At 42.6% G+C, this 13,980-nt stretch overlaps 2 protein-coding genes across 2 annotated transcripts; both read right to left on the bottom strand.

The window, feature by feature from the left end:
* Window positions 1-710: 710 nt before the first annotated feature.
* Window positions 711-6,563, bottom strand: si:ch211-266g18.9 (transforming growth factor-beta receptor-associated protein 1). Its single transcript, XM_068580831.1, has 11 exons — window positions 5,885-6,563; window positions 5,516-5,710; window positions 5,165-5,319; window positions 3,682-3,764; window positions 3,187-3,534; window positions 2,994-3,051; window positions 2,765-2,908; window positions 2,481-2,615; window positions 2,249-2,393; window positions 1,761-2,173; window positions 711-1,654 (listed from the first exon to the last, which is right to left on the bottom strand). Exons 1-11 carry the CDS (start codon window positions 6,561-6,563, stop codon window positions 1,511-1,513), a joined length of 2,499 nt encoding a protein of 832 aa, XP_068436932.1. The 3' UTR covers window positions 711-1,510.
* Window positions 6,564-7,246: 683 nt separating this feature from the next.
* fhl5 (four and a half LIM domains 5) lies at window positions 7,247-10,685 on the bottom strand. The gene is made up of 5 exons (XM_068580108.1): window positions 10,512-10,685; window positions 10,129-10,303; window positions 8,541-8,710; window positions 8,196-8,382; window positions 7,247-8,050 (listed from the first exon to the last, which is right to left on the bottom strand). Exons 1-5 carry the CDS (start codon window positions 10,671-10,673, stop codon window positions 7,899-7,901), a joined length of 846 nt encoding a protein of 281 aa, XP_068436209.1. The 5' UTR covers window positions 10,674-10,685; the 3' UTR covers window positions 7,247-7,898.
* Window positions 10,686-13,980: the final 3,295 nt, after the last annotated feature.

Raw genomic sequence — 13,980 nt, 5'->3', positions numbered from 1 at the left:
CAGTGTGGTATTGCTGGAAACTGCTTTCTAAAGCACGTAAACACACAACTTAAAACACACATTGTCCACTATTATTAACTGGGAAGCAAAGAAATCAAACGTCACAATTTACTGTCACTTTGACATAAACTGATGACAAAATATTTCACTGAGTTTTCATCAAGTCTTGCCTCACCGGTCTTAGTCAAGTTTGACTGACTTTCACTGGTGGGAAGTCTGGAGGCCACCTGGAGGCTCTCACCAGAAAATCTATTCAACTTCCTTTGACAAATCTGTGAATATTTCTTAGAGCATCGTAGCCCCGTCCATTGTCAATCGATCTGTATAGCATGGAGCTCTTCAGTCATATAGAAATATTGGGAGATTTCTTTTTTTCAAAACATAGCCAGCAGATCACTTTTGGGAATTGTGTAAAAAATGATGGATTTTAGTGTTTTTTCATCAGATGTACAGTCACAGTTGGAGTAACACTCAGGATATGACATTAAATGGCATCATTATCCACAGGATGTTGGCCATAATGGTGCTATTGTCTTTGAAATCACGATTATATATAGTTGAGAATACAAATCATACGTTTTCCTTTATTGTGGTAATACAAATAGGTTGACTTACAATGGATTCATATTAATTCTAATCTTATCTTTCAAAGGAAACCATAAATATCCATATGAGTTTGATTAATTTTGGTTGTTATTTGATGTGTTTTTTTTAGGGAGCGATGTTAATGCTATATGTTTAAGGTTATCAGCGATAAAGGATGTACATACTGTGGACGCACTGGAGCTTGTGTGCTATTCTTTGGAGTAGCCTACATGTCTATTATGTTGCCTGAATGATAAAGGGCTGATGTTGGCAAAATGTATTCTGATTTCATGTTCCATACACGGCACAGACATGTCTTCCTCAACATGTTTGCTTTTCATTTTTAAACCTGTAATTGTGCTTTTGGAGGGGGGTCATAAATGTATATTAATGCACAAACTGGGGAAAAAGTATTGCATGTGTGACCTCTCAGTTGTTGACTTTCTATTTCCAGCTTTACGCAGACAAATATACACAGTCGGTGGAAACCATGATGCATATATGCAGGATGGAGAAATTCCTTTTGGTCATCAGATTGACCACAGGTGGTTTACATGTTAAACACCACTGTCTGATCAGTGAATATGTCCCTGAGTGTCCTCCACTTTATAGTTATTGCTGTCTGCAATGTCTCTCGGAAATGGCTCAGACATGCCGCCCTGTAAAAGTGCTCTGCTTGCTCTTTTGCATCTTGAAACCAGTTATTTACTGAATGTATTTCATTTATTTATTTCATTAGGGGAAAGTCGTCTTCGGTCCATGAATTGCGTCCTTGTACAGAGATTGTCTCGATTGGACAGTGTGCATTAGAAAGAAGTATCGGGTAGGAAGCAAGTATTTATCTGGCTAAAAATGAATGTGATCCTCAAAAGTGTGGATATATCACATTTGGATAAACATACAGTAGTTGGCTTTATCGGTGTCTTCATGATGAGGGGAACCCAGGACAGCTCGTGTGCGTCAGCTCACCAGTGAGGTTACAGGCAAACTGTGGCTCTGCAAGTTCTCTCTGACACACCTCACACTTATGTCCCTTATCCAGTTGGACCTTTGTTTTTGAGGCCTGCATCTGCAGGGGAGAGAGGGCCAAAGCAACATGGTGAAGAATAATAACAAAGAATACACACACTGTTCATGGAATGAAAAATAAAACATGAAATGTACCGTAAACTCACCCAAATGACCTTGTGCCGCGTAAGCTCTACCTGTCCCAAGGCTTTTTGCAGCATCGCCATCCGCCTCTGGTGGGATGTTTCTCTAAGGGTCCCCACTAAGAACTGGGAGACCAGTTGAACAGACCAGGAATCAGGCAGGAGCTGGATGACCTTCTCTGTTGCAAGGACCCGAGGGTTGTTGTTGAGCAGATCCACGGCAGCGCTGATGTGCTCCTCGGAGCTTAAGTAGATTTGGAGCAGGGTGAGCAGCAGGGTCTGTGCTTCCCGGCCCTGGGCGGCCCGGCAGCAGTAGGCCTCTGCAGCTTGGAGGTCACCCTCCTGGTGAACAAGCACCTGCAGTGCCTGAAAGTGTCCACCGGTCCTACCGAGGAGAATGGCTTTCTCGATGTGTAGGTTTGCTGACGCGACTCTCTCTGCAATGACAATAATGCAATATGATTTAGTCACAATGCCGTAATGATATATTTCATCGTGGGGCATCCACACACCATATACAGTGGAGACGTCGTAAAATTTGGATTCCCACAGCAGCTGCTGCAACTTCCCTCTGGTCTTCCTCAAATCGGATTCCTCTTCCTCTCGCAGCGATTGGGTAACATATGCCAGGGCCAGACGGCTGTGATGTCTCTCCTCCTGGGAGGCAGATTACACCAATAATGTCTCGGTGCAATCAATAAAGGAGTCAGGGATATTAGATTAGGTAGCTGCTGCTTTGCCCACCTCACTGTTCAAATCATTGATTAAGAACTCAAGGTACAATAGCAACGCCAGCGGGTACTTCTCCATGAGAGCAAGGGCGTCTTGTGTCTCAAATCGATCGTCTGCTGGACGTTTGTTGAAAATCTGCACCCCTATCTTTTTTAAATAAAGAAAAAACTGTTAATGGACAGTTCAAGAGCATCTTATAAGCGAAGCAATGTAGGTGTCATTTTGTTTTGGTGCGTATCCATAACACATAATTGGATTGTTCATGCAGTGTAAGGCATGGAGTAGGGAAAAGGCACCTCCTGGTTTCTTTGAAGGGTCCAGTCTGCAAATGTACACACAGCATCTCTGTCTTGCAGTTGACTGAGAGTCCACACGATATGTCCATACACATCCGAGCAAGACGGGTCTTCGTGGAGGCCATCTACAATTTTCACCCACGTCTGGAAGAATATAAAAGGCTATACATGAGACGGTTATACATCAAGTTTCTATGTAAATAGGTTGAGTTTTTGGGGGGATTGATACCTGAATGGCATCAATGTGATTTCCATGGTTTTGATAGAGGGAACCTAATGCAAAATATCTGTGAATAAAGAGATCACACAGGAAATTGAGTATATTAGACAAAATGTCTCCGATATTTAATTGGTGTCTTTTCTTTTAAGACTAATTTGTCATTAACACATCACCTATCCAACAAATAATCATGTATTCAAACCTGCTGTGTTGCTCCAAAACAGGAATACAGCGGTCCAGCCTGCACACGTTGGGGAACGTCACAAGCTGCTGCAGATTTTCAGTGTCTCCCAGTTCTACGTACAGCCTCAGGAGGGCGCAGTCCACCTCCTTACTGCACTTCAGGCCTTGCTCCGTCCCCCTGATTGCTCTGAGAAAATCTCCCAGGAAGTCCAAGTAATGATGAAACGTGTGCCTGTCCTCTTGGAAGAGCACCTGGAGATCCCGGCCCTTGTTTGGCGGATCAAGCTGGGATTGAAAGTCCTCGCTGAGACACACCTGGAAGCCAGGGTAGAGGCGGATGAGTTCTCTGGGGTCCAGCTCACCGGTACTGTTCAAGTGGGTAATGAGCATTGATTTTTGTGTTAGACTTAAGGGGAGAATTCACCAGAAAATATCCACTATTCACAAAATAGTATACAGCTTGCTGTGATTTAGCCTTGAATTTACTGTGTTATGAAAGGGGTTTTACTCTCACATGAATAGAACCCTGGCTTCAGAAAAACCCTCCTGGTAAAAATGAACAAATCCAGCGAGGCAAGAGATGGCCTTCTGCAGCTCCTGCCAGTAAAGAAAAAACTCTTCAAACCACGGACGCAATGCACCCACATATTGAAAGCACCAATATCTGAGCCGAAATCGCTGAGGCAGAAGATTGTGTGACTATCTTAAATCTCGAGGGCAATATATTACACTTTAAGAAGAAGAAGAAAAAAACACACAACCAGACAAATTGTAAGGAGTGACTCATGTGCATGTAAATTCTAACATCTAACCTGTAACCTGAGATATGGCACAGATTACACTAAACCTCAGACACCATCTGCTGTCCTCAGTTGCATTCATCCAACTGGAATACACCTCCAATAGCAGCTTGCAACAGTGTAGTCCATCTACGCCTCGACAGCCTGCTTCAATCTGTTCTACAGTGCTGAAATATTAAATTTAAACACTGCGATGCAATGCCAGATGGGGTTGTACTGCATGCATATTATCTATATATTGGTGGTGTGTATGAAGCTATACTGAATATACTGAATGCTCCCTTACACAACCAGAAAATACAGAAAAAGTGAAGTGAGAGAAAAAGGGGTTTAAGTTGAAATAATTCTTTGCTAAAGTGTGTGACAGCTAAGTATGTTGTAACACCTACATTTAAGGATTTTTTTTTAGATCAGGTCAAAACTTTTAATGTCCCTAAAAAGCTGTAGAAAAAACATTTCCATCAGCCTTCGCTTTTAGTGCTAATTAGCCATGTTAGCATGCTAACAAGCTAAACTAAGATGGATGAACATAGTAAACATTGTGCTTGCTTTGACATCATTATCGTTGTCATTTTTACCATATTAGCGTCATGAATTGTAAATAACGAAAAGGACGTCACAATGTTGGACATAGCGATCTTGTTTTTCAGCTAATGCCGTCTTGTTTTTTTTTGCAACCAGATGTGCCACGAGAGGGTGGAGCTAGCCAAAAGCAAAGGCACCACATTGTTGCAATTAACTTTCATGAACTGAAAACACATTGTGAGAGAGTTCAAATTGTACAACAAAAGACGAACAACTAGAATGGACAACGCCAAAACAACATGTCAGGAGCCACTGCCCGATAGCCGTAAAAAAAAACCACAAGTCTAAGGCATTTCGCTTCATTTTTCAGAGCTGGAGATTGTTGCTTTATGCCAACATTTGCATTTATCTCAAAGCACGCTATGTACTTCTTTCAGAATTTTCACATTCCCGTGGCATAATAATTTCATATGATAAAACAGCTGTTCAATGAGATTTAACTGACAAAACAGGCAGATACTGCGTTGGGTAAGGAACGGAAAGGAGAAATACTTTAAATGTGTCGGTCATTCAGCTATCCTCAGGAATTATTTTGTCATCCTTGAGATGAAGAATGTTAGAAACCAAGATTTCAAAGCCGGGATGAGTTTGTGTGTACAACTTAAATTTCACCTTGTATGAGTCAAGTGGATGATGGCCTTGCACTCCATCCAGCAGCAATAAAGCCTCCTCAAACCTCTCAAGCCTTACAAGTGCCTGGGTCTGCTCTTTGAGGGACACCAGACGCAGGCTGAAAATGTCTCTCTCTGTGAACACTAAAACACCATCTGAGGGGAGATTTGTTTTGGGTTTTTTAGAAACACTGTTTCAGTAAGTAGGAACAGTAGGTGTAAGGATGATTGACTGAATCAGTGCAAACAGAGACAGACACAGCAACGACTTGAACAACAAAACCACAATTTGACAGCCCTTCGGTCTGCAATCTGGCGGGATTAGGTAACAAATGGATGTTGCCTGCTTTACCTGATGTGGAGAGCAGACCCTTCGCTCCACTGAGACTCACAGTCTGTTTGCATTGCTGATCTACCGCACTGTAGACAGACAGCACTTGGGGCTGCAGGGTTAGGATGTAAGGGAAACATACTCCGGCTGCCAGCACCTCCTGAGGCCACTGCAGCGGAGGGCGCTGGCATATCCCTGTCTTCATCACAAACATGCCTGAGGGATGAGGATGGAGTAATGATATCTTGGCAAAACAAATATTCTCTGGCAACATGGGTATATGGGGTAGTGATATGAGAGGATTAGCTATAAGGAAGCATACAATGTGAATTGATGATGTCTGTACTTGACGGTCTGTAGACCAATATGTATCATTCATCCAGCTCTTACCCAAAGATTCAGGCCCGTTCAGGAGAAATTCCCCTCGTCCCATTGAGGTTACAATAACGCGCTGTCTGCTGTGGTTGTGATGAAAAAGCTCGTCACTGCTCCCGGTCCGAATATCGCAGAGGAGATACCTGTCGCTGGTACCTACACACACACAGGCACCATCCACTGCCAAGGCCACAGGGTCCTGGAGCAGTGAGACTTCTTTCACAACGTCCCACCTGTCCACTCCCACCACGTGGATCCGGATCACCTTCCTGCGGCTGGAGGAAGTCACCATCTCCACACACGCAGCCTGGGTCGCGAGCAATGAGTCGCACACCTCAAACAAATGCACATGCTGGATCTTCTTGAGGGCGGCAACAGGCTCTAAGGAGAACATGTTGAGGGCAGTAACGCTCCGGTCCCACAGGACCAGCAGATGGTTGAAAAGTGGGACTACTCTCAGTTGGACTACTTGGTTGCTTGAGCCTAGTTTTCTCACCCTACACTCTTTGATTTTGCTCTGGCCAGGACTCTGGTCTCCACTGGGAAGGATGAGATGCAGAACTGTTGCATCTTTGGTCCCTATATAGACATTTCGGTCATAGCACTCAATGCACTGGATGCTGGATTTGTCCTTTTCTTTTGAGGCTGATTGCTTTTCATAGACGTGTGTGTGTGTGAATGCTCTAAAAGCCATTGCAGATATGTAAGGATGTTGGATTTTTGTAAGGTAAAAAAAAATACTAAATGTCCGCTTAAATTAAAGCTACAGGATCTTTGAAATATATCAAATGAGACGTCCCTACCTCTTCTGTTCTCCTTTCCTCTCCGATTCCTTCACAAGTTTATGAAGTATGAAGTAGTTTCCCCTCCCCATGTGACTATATCCTGTCAGGAAATCTATGTCAGCAGTTTTGCACCACTCATCCTGCCATGTGAGGACACTTACACAACTCCAGTGGCCCTACCAAGAAAACCAACTTTTACTAGTGTGAAAAGTATAGTGAGAAGGACAGATATTTTGAGGTGCTCTCATTTACTGTTGCTTGTATTCTACTTTGGTTCGTGGATAATGGACTAGAAGAACAAGTTATCTGCTGATCAAAGCATACATGGTCACTCTCATTTTGTTTACAACGTGAGGGAGCTGAGTGTGATGAGGTCGCGAGGCAACAAAGGTTGGTTTTACAGCAATGATTGTCTAAATGGTGACCGTCATAAAAATATGTGGATTTCAAACCTACCATCACAGCCATATTTGTTGCGCTGAACTTTGTGTTTGCCCTAAACTGAGAGCATACTCCCCCACCGTTGGAGCAGAATAAAACATATTAGAAAGAGCAAGACCTAGCTTCAAATAATTTCCATTTTTTGGCAAGATATAGAAAGGTCTTTATTGAAACAACCTTCATGTATTTCATATGAGAGAAGCATACATCATGCATCATAATCACTAAGCTTAGAGCAGAAATATGTGTTGTGAAAGTCATACTTGTATTAAAGCGAAATATGTTTTGGTGCTATATCTATTGCATCATTAACAATTATTATCATTATTATCATCTTGATTAATCAAATCATCGTTTTGTCTACAATTTCAGAAAATAGTGTACAATCTTCACAAAAAAAGAAATTCACTTTACTGTCATAGAAGAGACAAGAAAGTATCAAATCCTGTATATTTTGTGTTAATCCAGTAATTGTAAATAATAAAAAAATAATGATAACAATCATGATAATAAATTACAACATAACTGTATCCGTGTCAAAAAAAAAAGTGAATTCAAACAATGGAACAATGGCGCCCTAACTTTAAAGATCCATGTTTATCTTCATGGAAACATCACAGTGTTTTGTGTGTGGGCATTTTAAGAACGCTAATGTTTTCCATACCAAAGTAAGCATTTGACATTTAACGTTGGTTTATGTGCCAGGCATGCGGAGTAGCAACATTCATGGACACACAATATCTGTATCAGAACAGGAGCACTCTTTGTTATCCGTGTAAACCTGTGACCTCTTCGTGGAAAGCTCACTTCTCTCTGCCGCAGTCGGTGCACAAGATGTTGTCGCGCTGGGTGAGGAAGCCGCGTCCAACCAGCGTCACGGAGCACTGAACGCAGGTGAAACACTCGCTGTGCCACTGGCGTTCCTCAAAAGAGATGTACTTGGCCCCTGCCAGACCTGCACACATCAAACAAATATCCGCACATTTACACAATATGCAGATTCATGCAAAAATCTCCACCTTGTTAATCCGACAGGTGCAACACGAATGGAAATAAAGACCTTGAATAAAAGCAGGACATAAGCGCAGCCGGGAACTCACTGGTGATGGGCTTCGTGCAGCCCACACACTTCTTTGCATACAGGTCGCTGAAGCATTCGAGGCAGTAGGGGTAGTTTTCCTTGGAGGTGAAGCGCTGACCCGAGAGCTGCTTTCTGCAGCTGATGCATAGGAAGCACTCGCGGTGCCAGGGCTTTTCTTGGTAGGTCACTCCACCTGTTGTGATGGCCTATGAGGTAACACAAATCCAGTGACGGTGGGCATGAAAGAAAGAGACACATTCCTTTTACTATGCATTTTTTTGTTACGCGGCCACCGTGTGAGTCCTCTTAAAACACCTGAGTCAGGGGGATTTACTGCATCTGAAACACTCAGCTGTAACCCTACCTTCTTACAAGCACAGCACTGGTAGGCAAACTGCTTCTCGAAGCAGGGCACACAGAAGTAGCCGGTGTCTTTTGGGATGAAGGACTTGGTTCCTATTGGCTGCTGGCAGCGGTGGCACAGGAAGCAGGTCTCATGCCAGCTGTTCCCCTTGTATTCCATTTTGCGGGATCCTGGCACAGGGGACGAGAGCAGCTTAGTCAGCATATGGTACCTCTATGATAGATACACACTGCGGCCCAAAATAGTCCTGCTTTATCTGGAGGGCGGAGACAAGGAAGGAATTGCGTCGCTGTTTTAAATGTTGATGTGTGTATTTCTTATCTCTTTTCCTCACTTTTGCATTTTCTTTCCAACCCTTTCAGTCAATATGGATGAAAGTTCCTTAAATTGGTCAGAACCTTTTAAATTTTAATATCAACTCCCGATAACTCAACTGGGCAAACTCCATCTACTGAGGATCGAAGATCATGTGATATGATACGACCGGTATCATCACCCTTGCTTGACAAAAAAATGACCTATTTGGTTTATTTACCAACTCAAATCCACTTACATTCCATCACAAATTTAAATGAATTGCCCAATTTCGATATAAATGATTTGAGAATAGCAACAATTACCAATTATGTTGGATCGGAGGTTGAACCAACCAATCAGCTCACAGTCTAGTCCAAAAGTCCTCAATCATTAACTAATTAAAGCAATTGTTTGACATTTTGGGTAAAATGGAAATTAAAAATGGAGCTTTAGAGGTGCTGGTAGCAGATTGTGTGACCATTGAACAGAGCAAAGCAAGGTGTTTCCCCTTGTTTCCAGTCTTTATGCTAAGCTAACTGCTTCTGACTGTTGCTTCATCTTTACCGTACAAATAGAAGAGTTTTACATCTTTAATTAGGTGAAGGAATAAAAAAAAGTATGGTCAGGGACTCCTGGTGGATCAAAAAAATTCCAAAACAGCTACTAAAGGGTTACCATGCACAGCAGCTGGATTATTGCGATATCATGAGATCACAAGACCCAAAGATCACACAAGCATGCAGCAAAAATCCATCTTGTCAGGCTTCAGGTAATGTCCAGCCATCCAATGATCAATGAGCATCCTCTGAGGAGCTACTGGCAGAAGTTATGTGTGTGTGACGCGGCGGTAAAGAGAGGCGACTGTTCGTTCAAAACAACAATAACAGCTCCAAGGGCGAGGTCAGCGTAGCTGCAAAAACATCAGTTATATCAGAACAGGAGAATGTTTCTTCAACGCAAGATGAGAGAGAAACAGCACAAAATGCTTTTCTTGAAGGAAATGATGTTTTCTGCAAGTTTGATTGACATATGGCTCATCCAATCTCCTGCCATGTATTTCTGAAAGTACCTGACCTCTTCCATTACAGTTAATGGCGGCCTCTTTGTAAACAAACCACCATTTTCAAGGATGAAAATGTATCTGAACAATGAATTTATGCTTTTTTTCTCTCTTTATGTGACTATTACATTAAATGTGTGTTATTTAAATGTGGAATTGTGAAATAGATTTAGAGTGAATCGTCAGCATCATCATCATCATCATCATCATCATCAACCCAGCATATCATACCTGGCATGACGGTTTTCTTGCAGGTGGTGCACTTGGAGGAATAGTCGTGGGCGTGGCATTCAGTGCAAAGTAACAAGTCATCTTTGGCGGCAAAGGCCTTTTCCGCCAAAGAGCGGCTGCACTTTGCACACTTGAAACACTCCTCGTGCCAGTGGCGATCCTTGTAAGACAAGTCCTGTAGATATTTAACACATTGTTTATTGCATTTTTCTATTTAGAATGTGCATGTTGGTGTTTTAAAAAAAGGTCAAAGTGGGATCAAAACACATCAAAATATATAAAAAATGTTGATAGTAAAATAAATACACATAACTTGCATTCTGTTTGTAGATGTTACTGACAAATAAGCAATTACTCTCAGGGTAACATAGGTCGTTTCTTACCTTGGAGTTGCAGGCAATAGCTAAAGAGCAGCCCTCACAGCTGTTAGCAAACAGGTTCTCATAGCACTTAGTGCAGTAGTGCTTGTCCTCTTTCATGATGTACTTCTTCCCCAGCAGGGAGTCTTTGCAGTAATGGCAGTCAAATCGCTCGTTGGTCGACATTGTTGTCTCGTATTTTTTTAACTGAAGATCAAAGAGAGCAGGAAGAGGAAAATTGGACGGGAAAGAAGAATAGGAATGATGAAAAACGGTAATAATCCAAGCAATCTTTTCCACCTCTTATCAAGCAAATCTACAAGTAAAGAGACCAACTAATGTTTCCCTTTTTTTTAACAAACGAATCTGAAAAAACAGTGCTGTATCAAAGACGTCTCTACCTCAGTTGATATGAGGCGAGGGCGAGGCGGGAGCAGGGGTCTGCAGAAAGCGAGCGGTCCAGGCACAGGGATGAAAAGGGGTGAGGCAGGATTAGAGGTATCCACTGGGGGGGATCTTCTATAAATACTGGCCCTCTTATTAGCGGTAATCTCTGGGGAGAATGGACATGCTCCACTGCATCATTCTGCGCCTTTTAAGGGTGCACAGATCGCTGAGCTTTTGAACTGATATAATCATTGTTGCTGTATTCCAGAAATGAATAAAAGCAAGTAATACAGTAGTCTTAGGACCAGAATATATCATAATACAATTAAGATAATGGCAGTGTCCAAGTGTTTGTTATTCTTAAATACACAACACATTTTTTTTCCCCACACACTCAGATTTGTTTGGATATTGGTGCCAGAGCAGCGAGAGTTGACAATTTGGATCCTGTCACGTGTCTGGGCACACTTCAACAGAGCCTGCCACACACGCGAGCAGTTGCGGATGCCTTTCGGGAGGTAGGCGCCAGGAGCTTTGTGGTTGCCAGGTACTGAACTATATATTGCCAGGGCCTCTCAGAAGCTATTGAGAGAGCCTTGGCAGCACTTCAAGGGGGAAGCTGAGGGCCTGTGGATGTCCAGTCCATCCACAGCGAAGTAAAGGAGGAGCAGCAGAAAGCACAGATTGATGATGACCATCTTGTTGTCAATGATACTCTTGTCACTTCATTAAAAGGACATTCATCGTGTGTTGCTTTGGAACAAGAGATAACACAGACAAGAATACAAATAAAAACAGTCAATAGAGCACAAATGCAAAACTGTACCAATTCATTGCACTGCTATTTATTTTACTGTTTAATGAAAACATTGTTATTTTGACCCAAGGTTAGACACACTTTTAGTATTACTAAGACCTGAACAAAACAACCCATTATCTTGTGTTTAGCGTTATTACGTTGGTGCTATATTGACCCACATTTGATACATTTTGACCCTTTTAGCATGATGCAAATCCTTATAGTAGAATTAAGAATTAAAATGCCTCTGATTGGTCTGCATGTACGCTTGTTCCAGTAACAATACAAAGTGAATGCACCGTTTTAAGTGTCAAAACAGATGCCGGAAACATTTCAAATCTTCCTTCTTTCAACTTAAAAAAATATTCCAGTACTTAAGCATCTTTGACTGACAGTTGACTAATTACATGTGAATCTTGGAACATGTGCTCATATCAGTTTCCCAACAGGATCACGGGACGGACATCTTCATAAAAATAGCCCGAGGAGACCACCACAGGCCTAATCCCTCGTATACACACAGGAAGGTCAGTAACAGGGATGAGGCTGAGAGGAATGTAACTCTGTCTCCATGAACTCTGTCTTTTCTCTTCATTAACTTCAGTAAAGGAACTCTTCTCTTGAGAATAAATTAAATGTAATCCATTTTTAGATCAGCAGATAATGTTGGAGGCCTGCATTGTGTGTAGGAACCTCTGAGGAATAATGTCAGACTGTGTTGTTGTTTTTTATCCACAAGCTGCATGTTACAAAAGGCTTTAAGCACAAAATAACCATGTCAAGAATCAGGTGCTGCAATATTCCGATTTTGAAATCATGCCATCCTTCAGGTTTTACTTATGTAAGTAGGTGGATCCGTCGGATTACAGAGAGTCATCTGGTGCTCTGGATTAAATTACCACTGTATTGTACCCTTGTTCCCTGCTGGTGTCCAGATCAGTGGCTGCAAATCTCGAAGCCAGGCAGACCTTAAATAAACCCAGAAACTAACTCGAGGGCAAATATAGTCATCGCCTCTCAAAAAGCTTCTAATCTTTGTTGCATTGGAGGCGGATGCTCATCATATCTGTCATCGTGTGACATCAAAACAGGGCTGGAGATGACCTATATTCACCAGCAAGCAAAAACTCTCATCTCTTCGAGGACATCAATATAATACTAAAGTCAGAAAAAAAAAAAAATTGCATGTCAAGAGAGGGCATTGTTCACTGGATATTAAAGCAGAGATTATTGTACATTGTCTTTGTCAGTGTTAATATGCATTTGTGCATGCAGGTTTGTAACGTTATTACAAGTGCTCGGTTTTGCATCCGATAGATAACAGGTGCTGGTCTTTGTCTCTCGGATTATTAACTTCTACACCGCACAGTGCCAACTCCGCGAAGCAAAAAGCTTGCTGATCTAGCATATTCCTTTTTGCCTGCTTAATCCTCTGAAGTCAACTAGTGAGCAGCTGCCAACAGATTTCGTATGCGGCCTGTCGAGCCCCAATAAATAGGCCTTTATTTGACCTGGACTCGGGTGTCCTCTTATCTTAATGCATTCAGTCTTTACAATAAGGTGCCAGTGGCAGTTTTTTCCCCCCTCTTAATCAAATGATCTCAGAGAAGAAGAGAAGCATTTACTTTGGTGGCTCCTTTGAGGTGGGGACTTGTTGGAGACTGAGACAGATCAACACGACACAGTTGCATCTCTCTGCTGCACAAAAGCCTCGCCGCACCAGAGTTGACAGCCGGTTGGCATGGTGATGACAGCATAAGTGGGATCCATTAGGTTGAGATGAGGGGCGGCTCTTGTAGTTAATGAGAGGACTCACACAAACCTGGCCCTTTGAGCAGGCCTCTGCACTCTACTGCGACGTGGAGAGCTAGCTTTCAACGCAGCTTTTTCCCCAGAACAGGATAGCCACAGAGGGGCTTGCAAGGGGGCGAGGAGATACAATCTACGGAGGCTACAATCTCACAAAACCTTACACCCCTTCAGGGAGGCCCTGCGAGCTTCCACTGACTCCTGCCTGCCCCCCCGCCGCCACTCCCCAGTTCTCACCAAAATGAGTCATGGTATGAGTGGGTGACAAGACCTGTCACATACCCAGACATATGATCTCCGCTGCTAAAGCGGAGAAAAAGTTGTCTACTCCTAGGAATGCACAACCCATTAAAATGCTCTTCAGTTCGATCCGTCGCCTTCTCCAGGCCCACAGATTTTCTGGTATTTGGATTAACTGTGTGTAGACGTCAGAGAACAAAACATACCTAATAAGTCACCGATATAGGACAATTTTACCTAACATTTTTAATAATAATT

Source organism: Clinocottus analis, unplaced genomic scaffold (genome assembly GCF_023055335.1).
Source record: "Clinocottus analis isolate CAN_PGR_092001 unplaced genomic scaffold, fCliAna1.0.p SCAF_17, whole genome shotgun sequence".
Lineage (NCBI taxonomy): Eukaryota > Metazoa > Chordata > Actinopteri > Perciformes > Cottidae > Clinocottus > Clinocottus analis.
Note: the sequence above shows the minus strand (reverse complement) of the source record. Positions and strands in the feature narration are given on the sequence as shown.

What these genes read in the sequence shown, in the direction of transcription:
- fhl5 (XM_068580108.1), bottom strand. Translation starts at nt 10,673, where the DNA reads ATGTCGACCAACGAGCGATTTGACTGCCATTACTGCAAAGACTCCCTG. An exon ending in CAAGAAAACCGTCATGCCAG is followed by an intron (nt 8,711 to 10,128) that starts GTATGATATGCT and finishes CCCCTGTGCCAG; the next exon opens with GATCCCGCAAAATGGAATAC. An exon ending in CTGCACGAAGCCCATCACCA is followed by an intron (nt 8,051 to 8,195) that starts GTGAGTTCCCGG and finishes TGATGTGTGCAG; the next exon opens with GTCTGGCAGGGGCCAAGTAC.
- si:ch211-266g18.9 (XM_068580831.1), bottom strand. Translation starts at nt 6,563, where the DNA reads ATGGCTTTTAGAGCATTCACACACACACACGTCTATGAAAAGCAATCA. An exon ending in ATCCACTTGACTCATACAAG is followed by an intron (nt 3,765 to 5,164) that starts GTGAAATTTAAG and finishes CTTTACTGGCAG; the next exon opens with GAGCTGCAGAAGGCCATCTC. An exon ending in TCAATGATTTGAACAGTGAG is followed by an intron (nt 2,394 to 2,480) that starts GTGGGCAAAGCA and finishes TCTGCCTCCCAG; the next exon opens with GAGGAGAGACATCACAGCCG.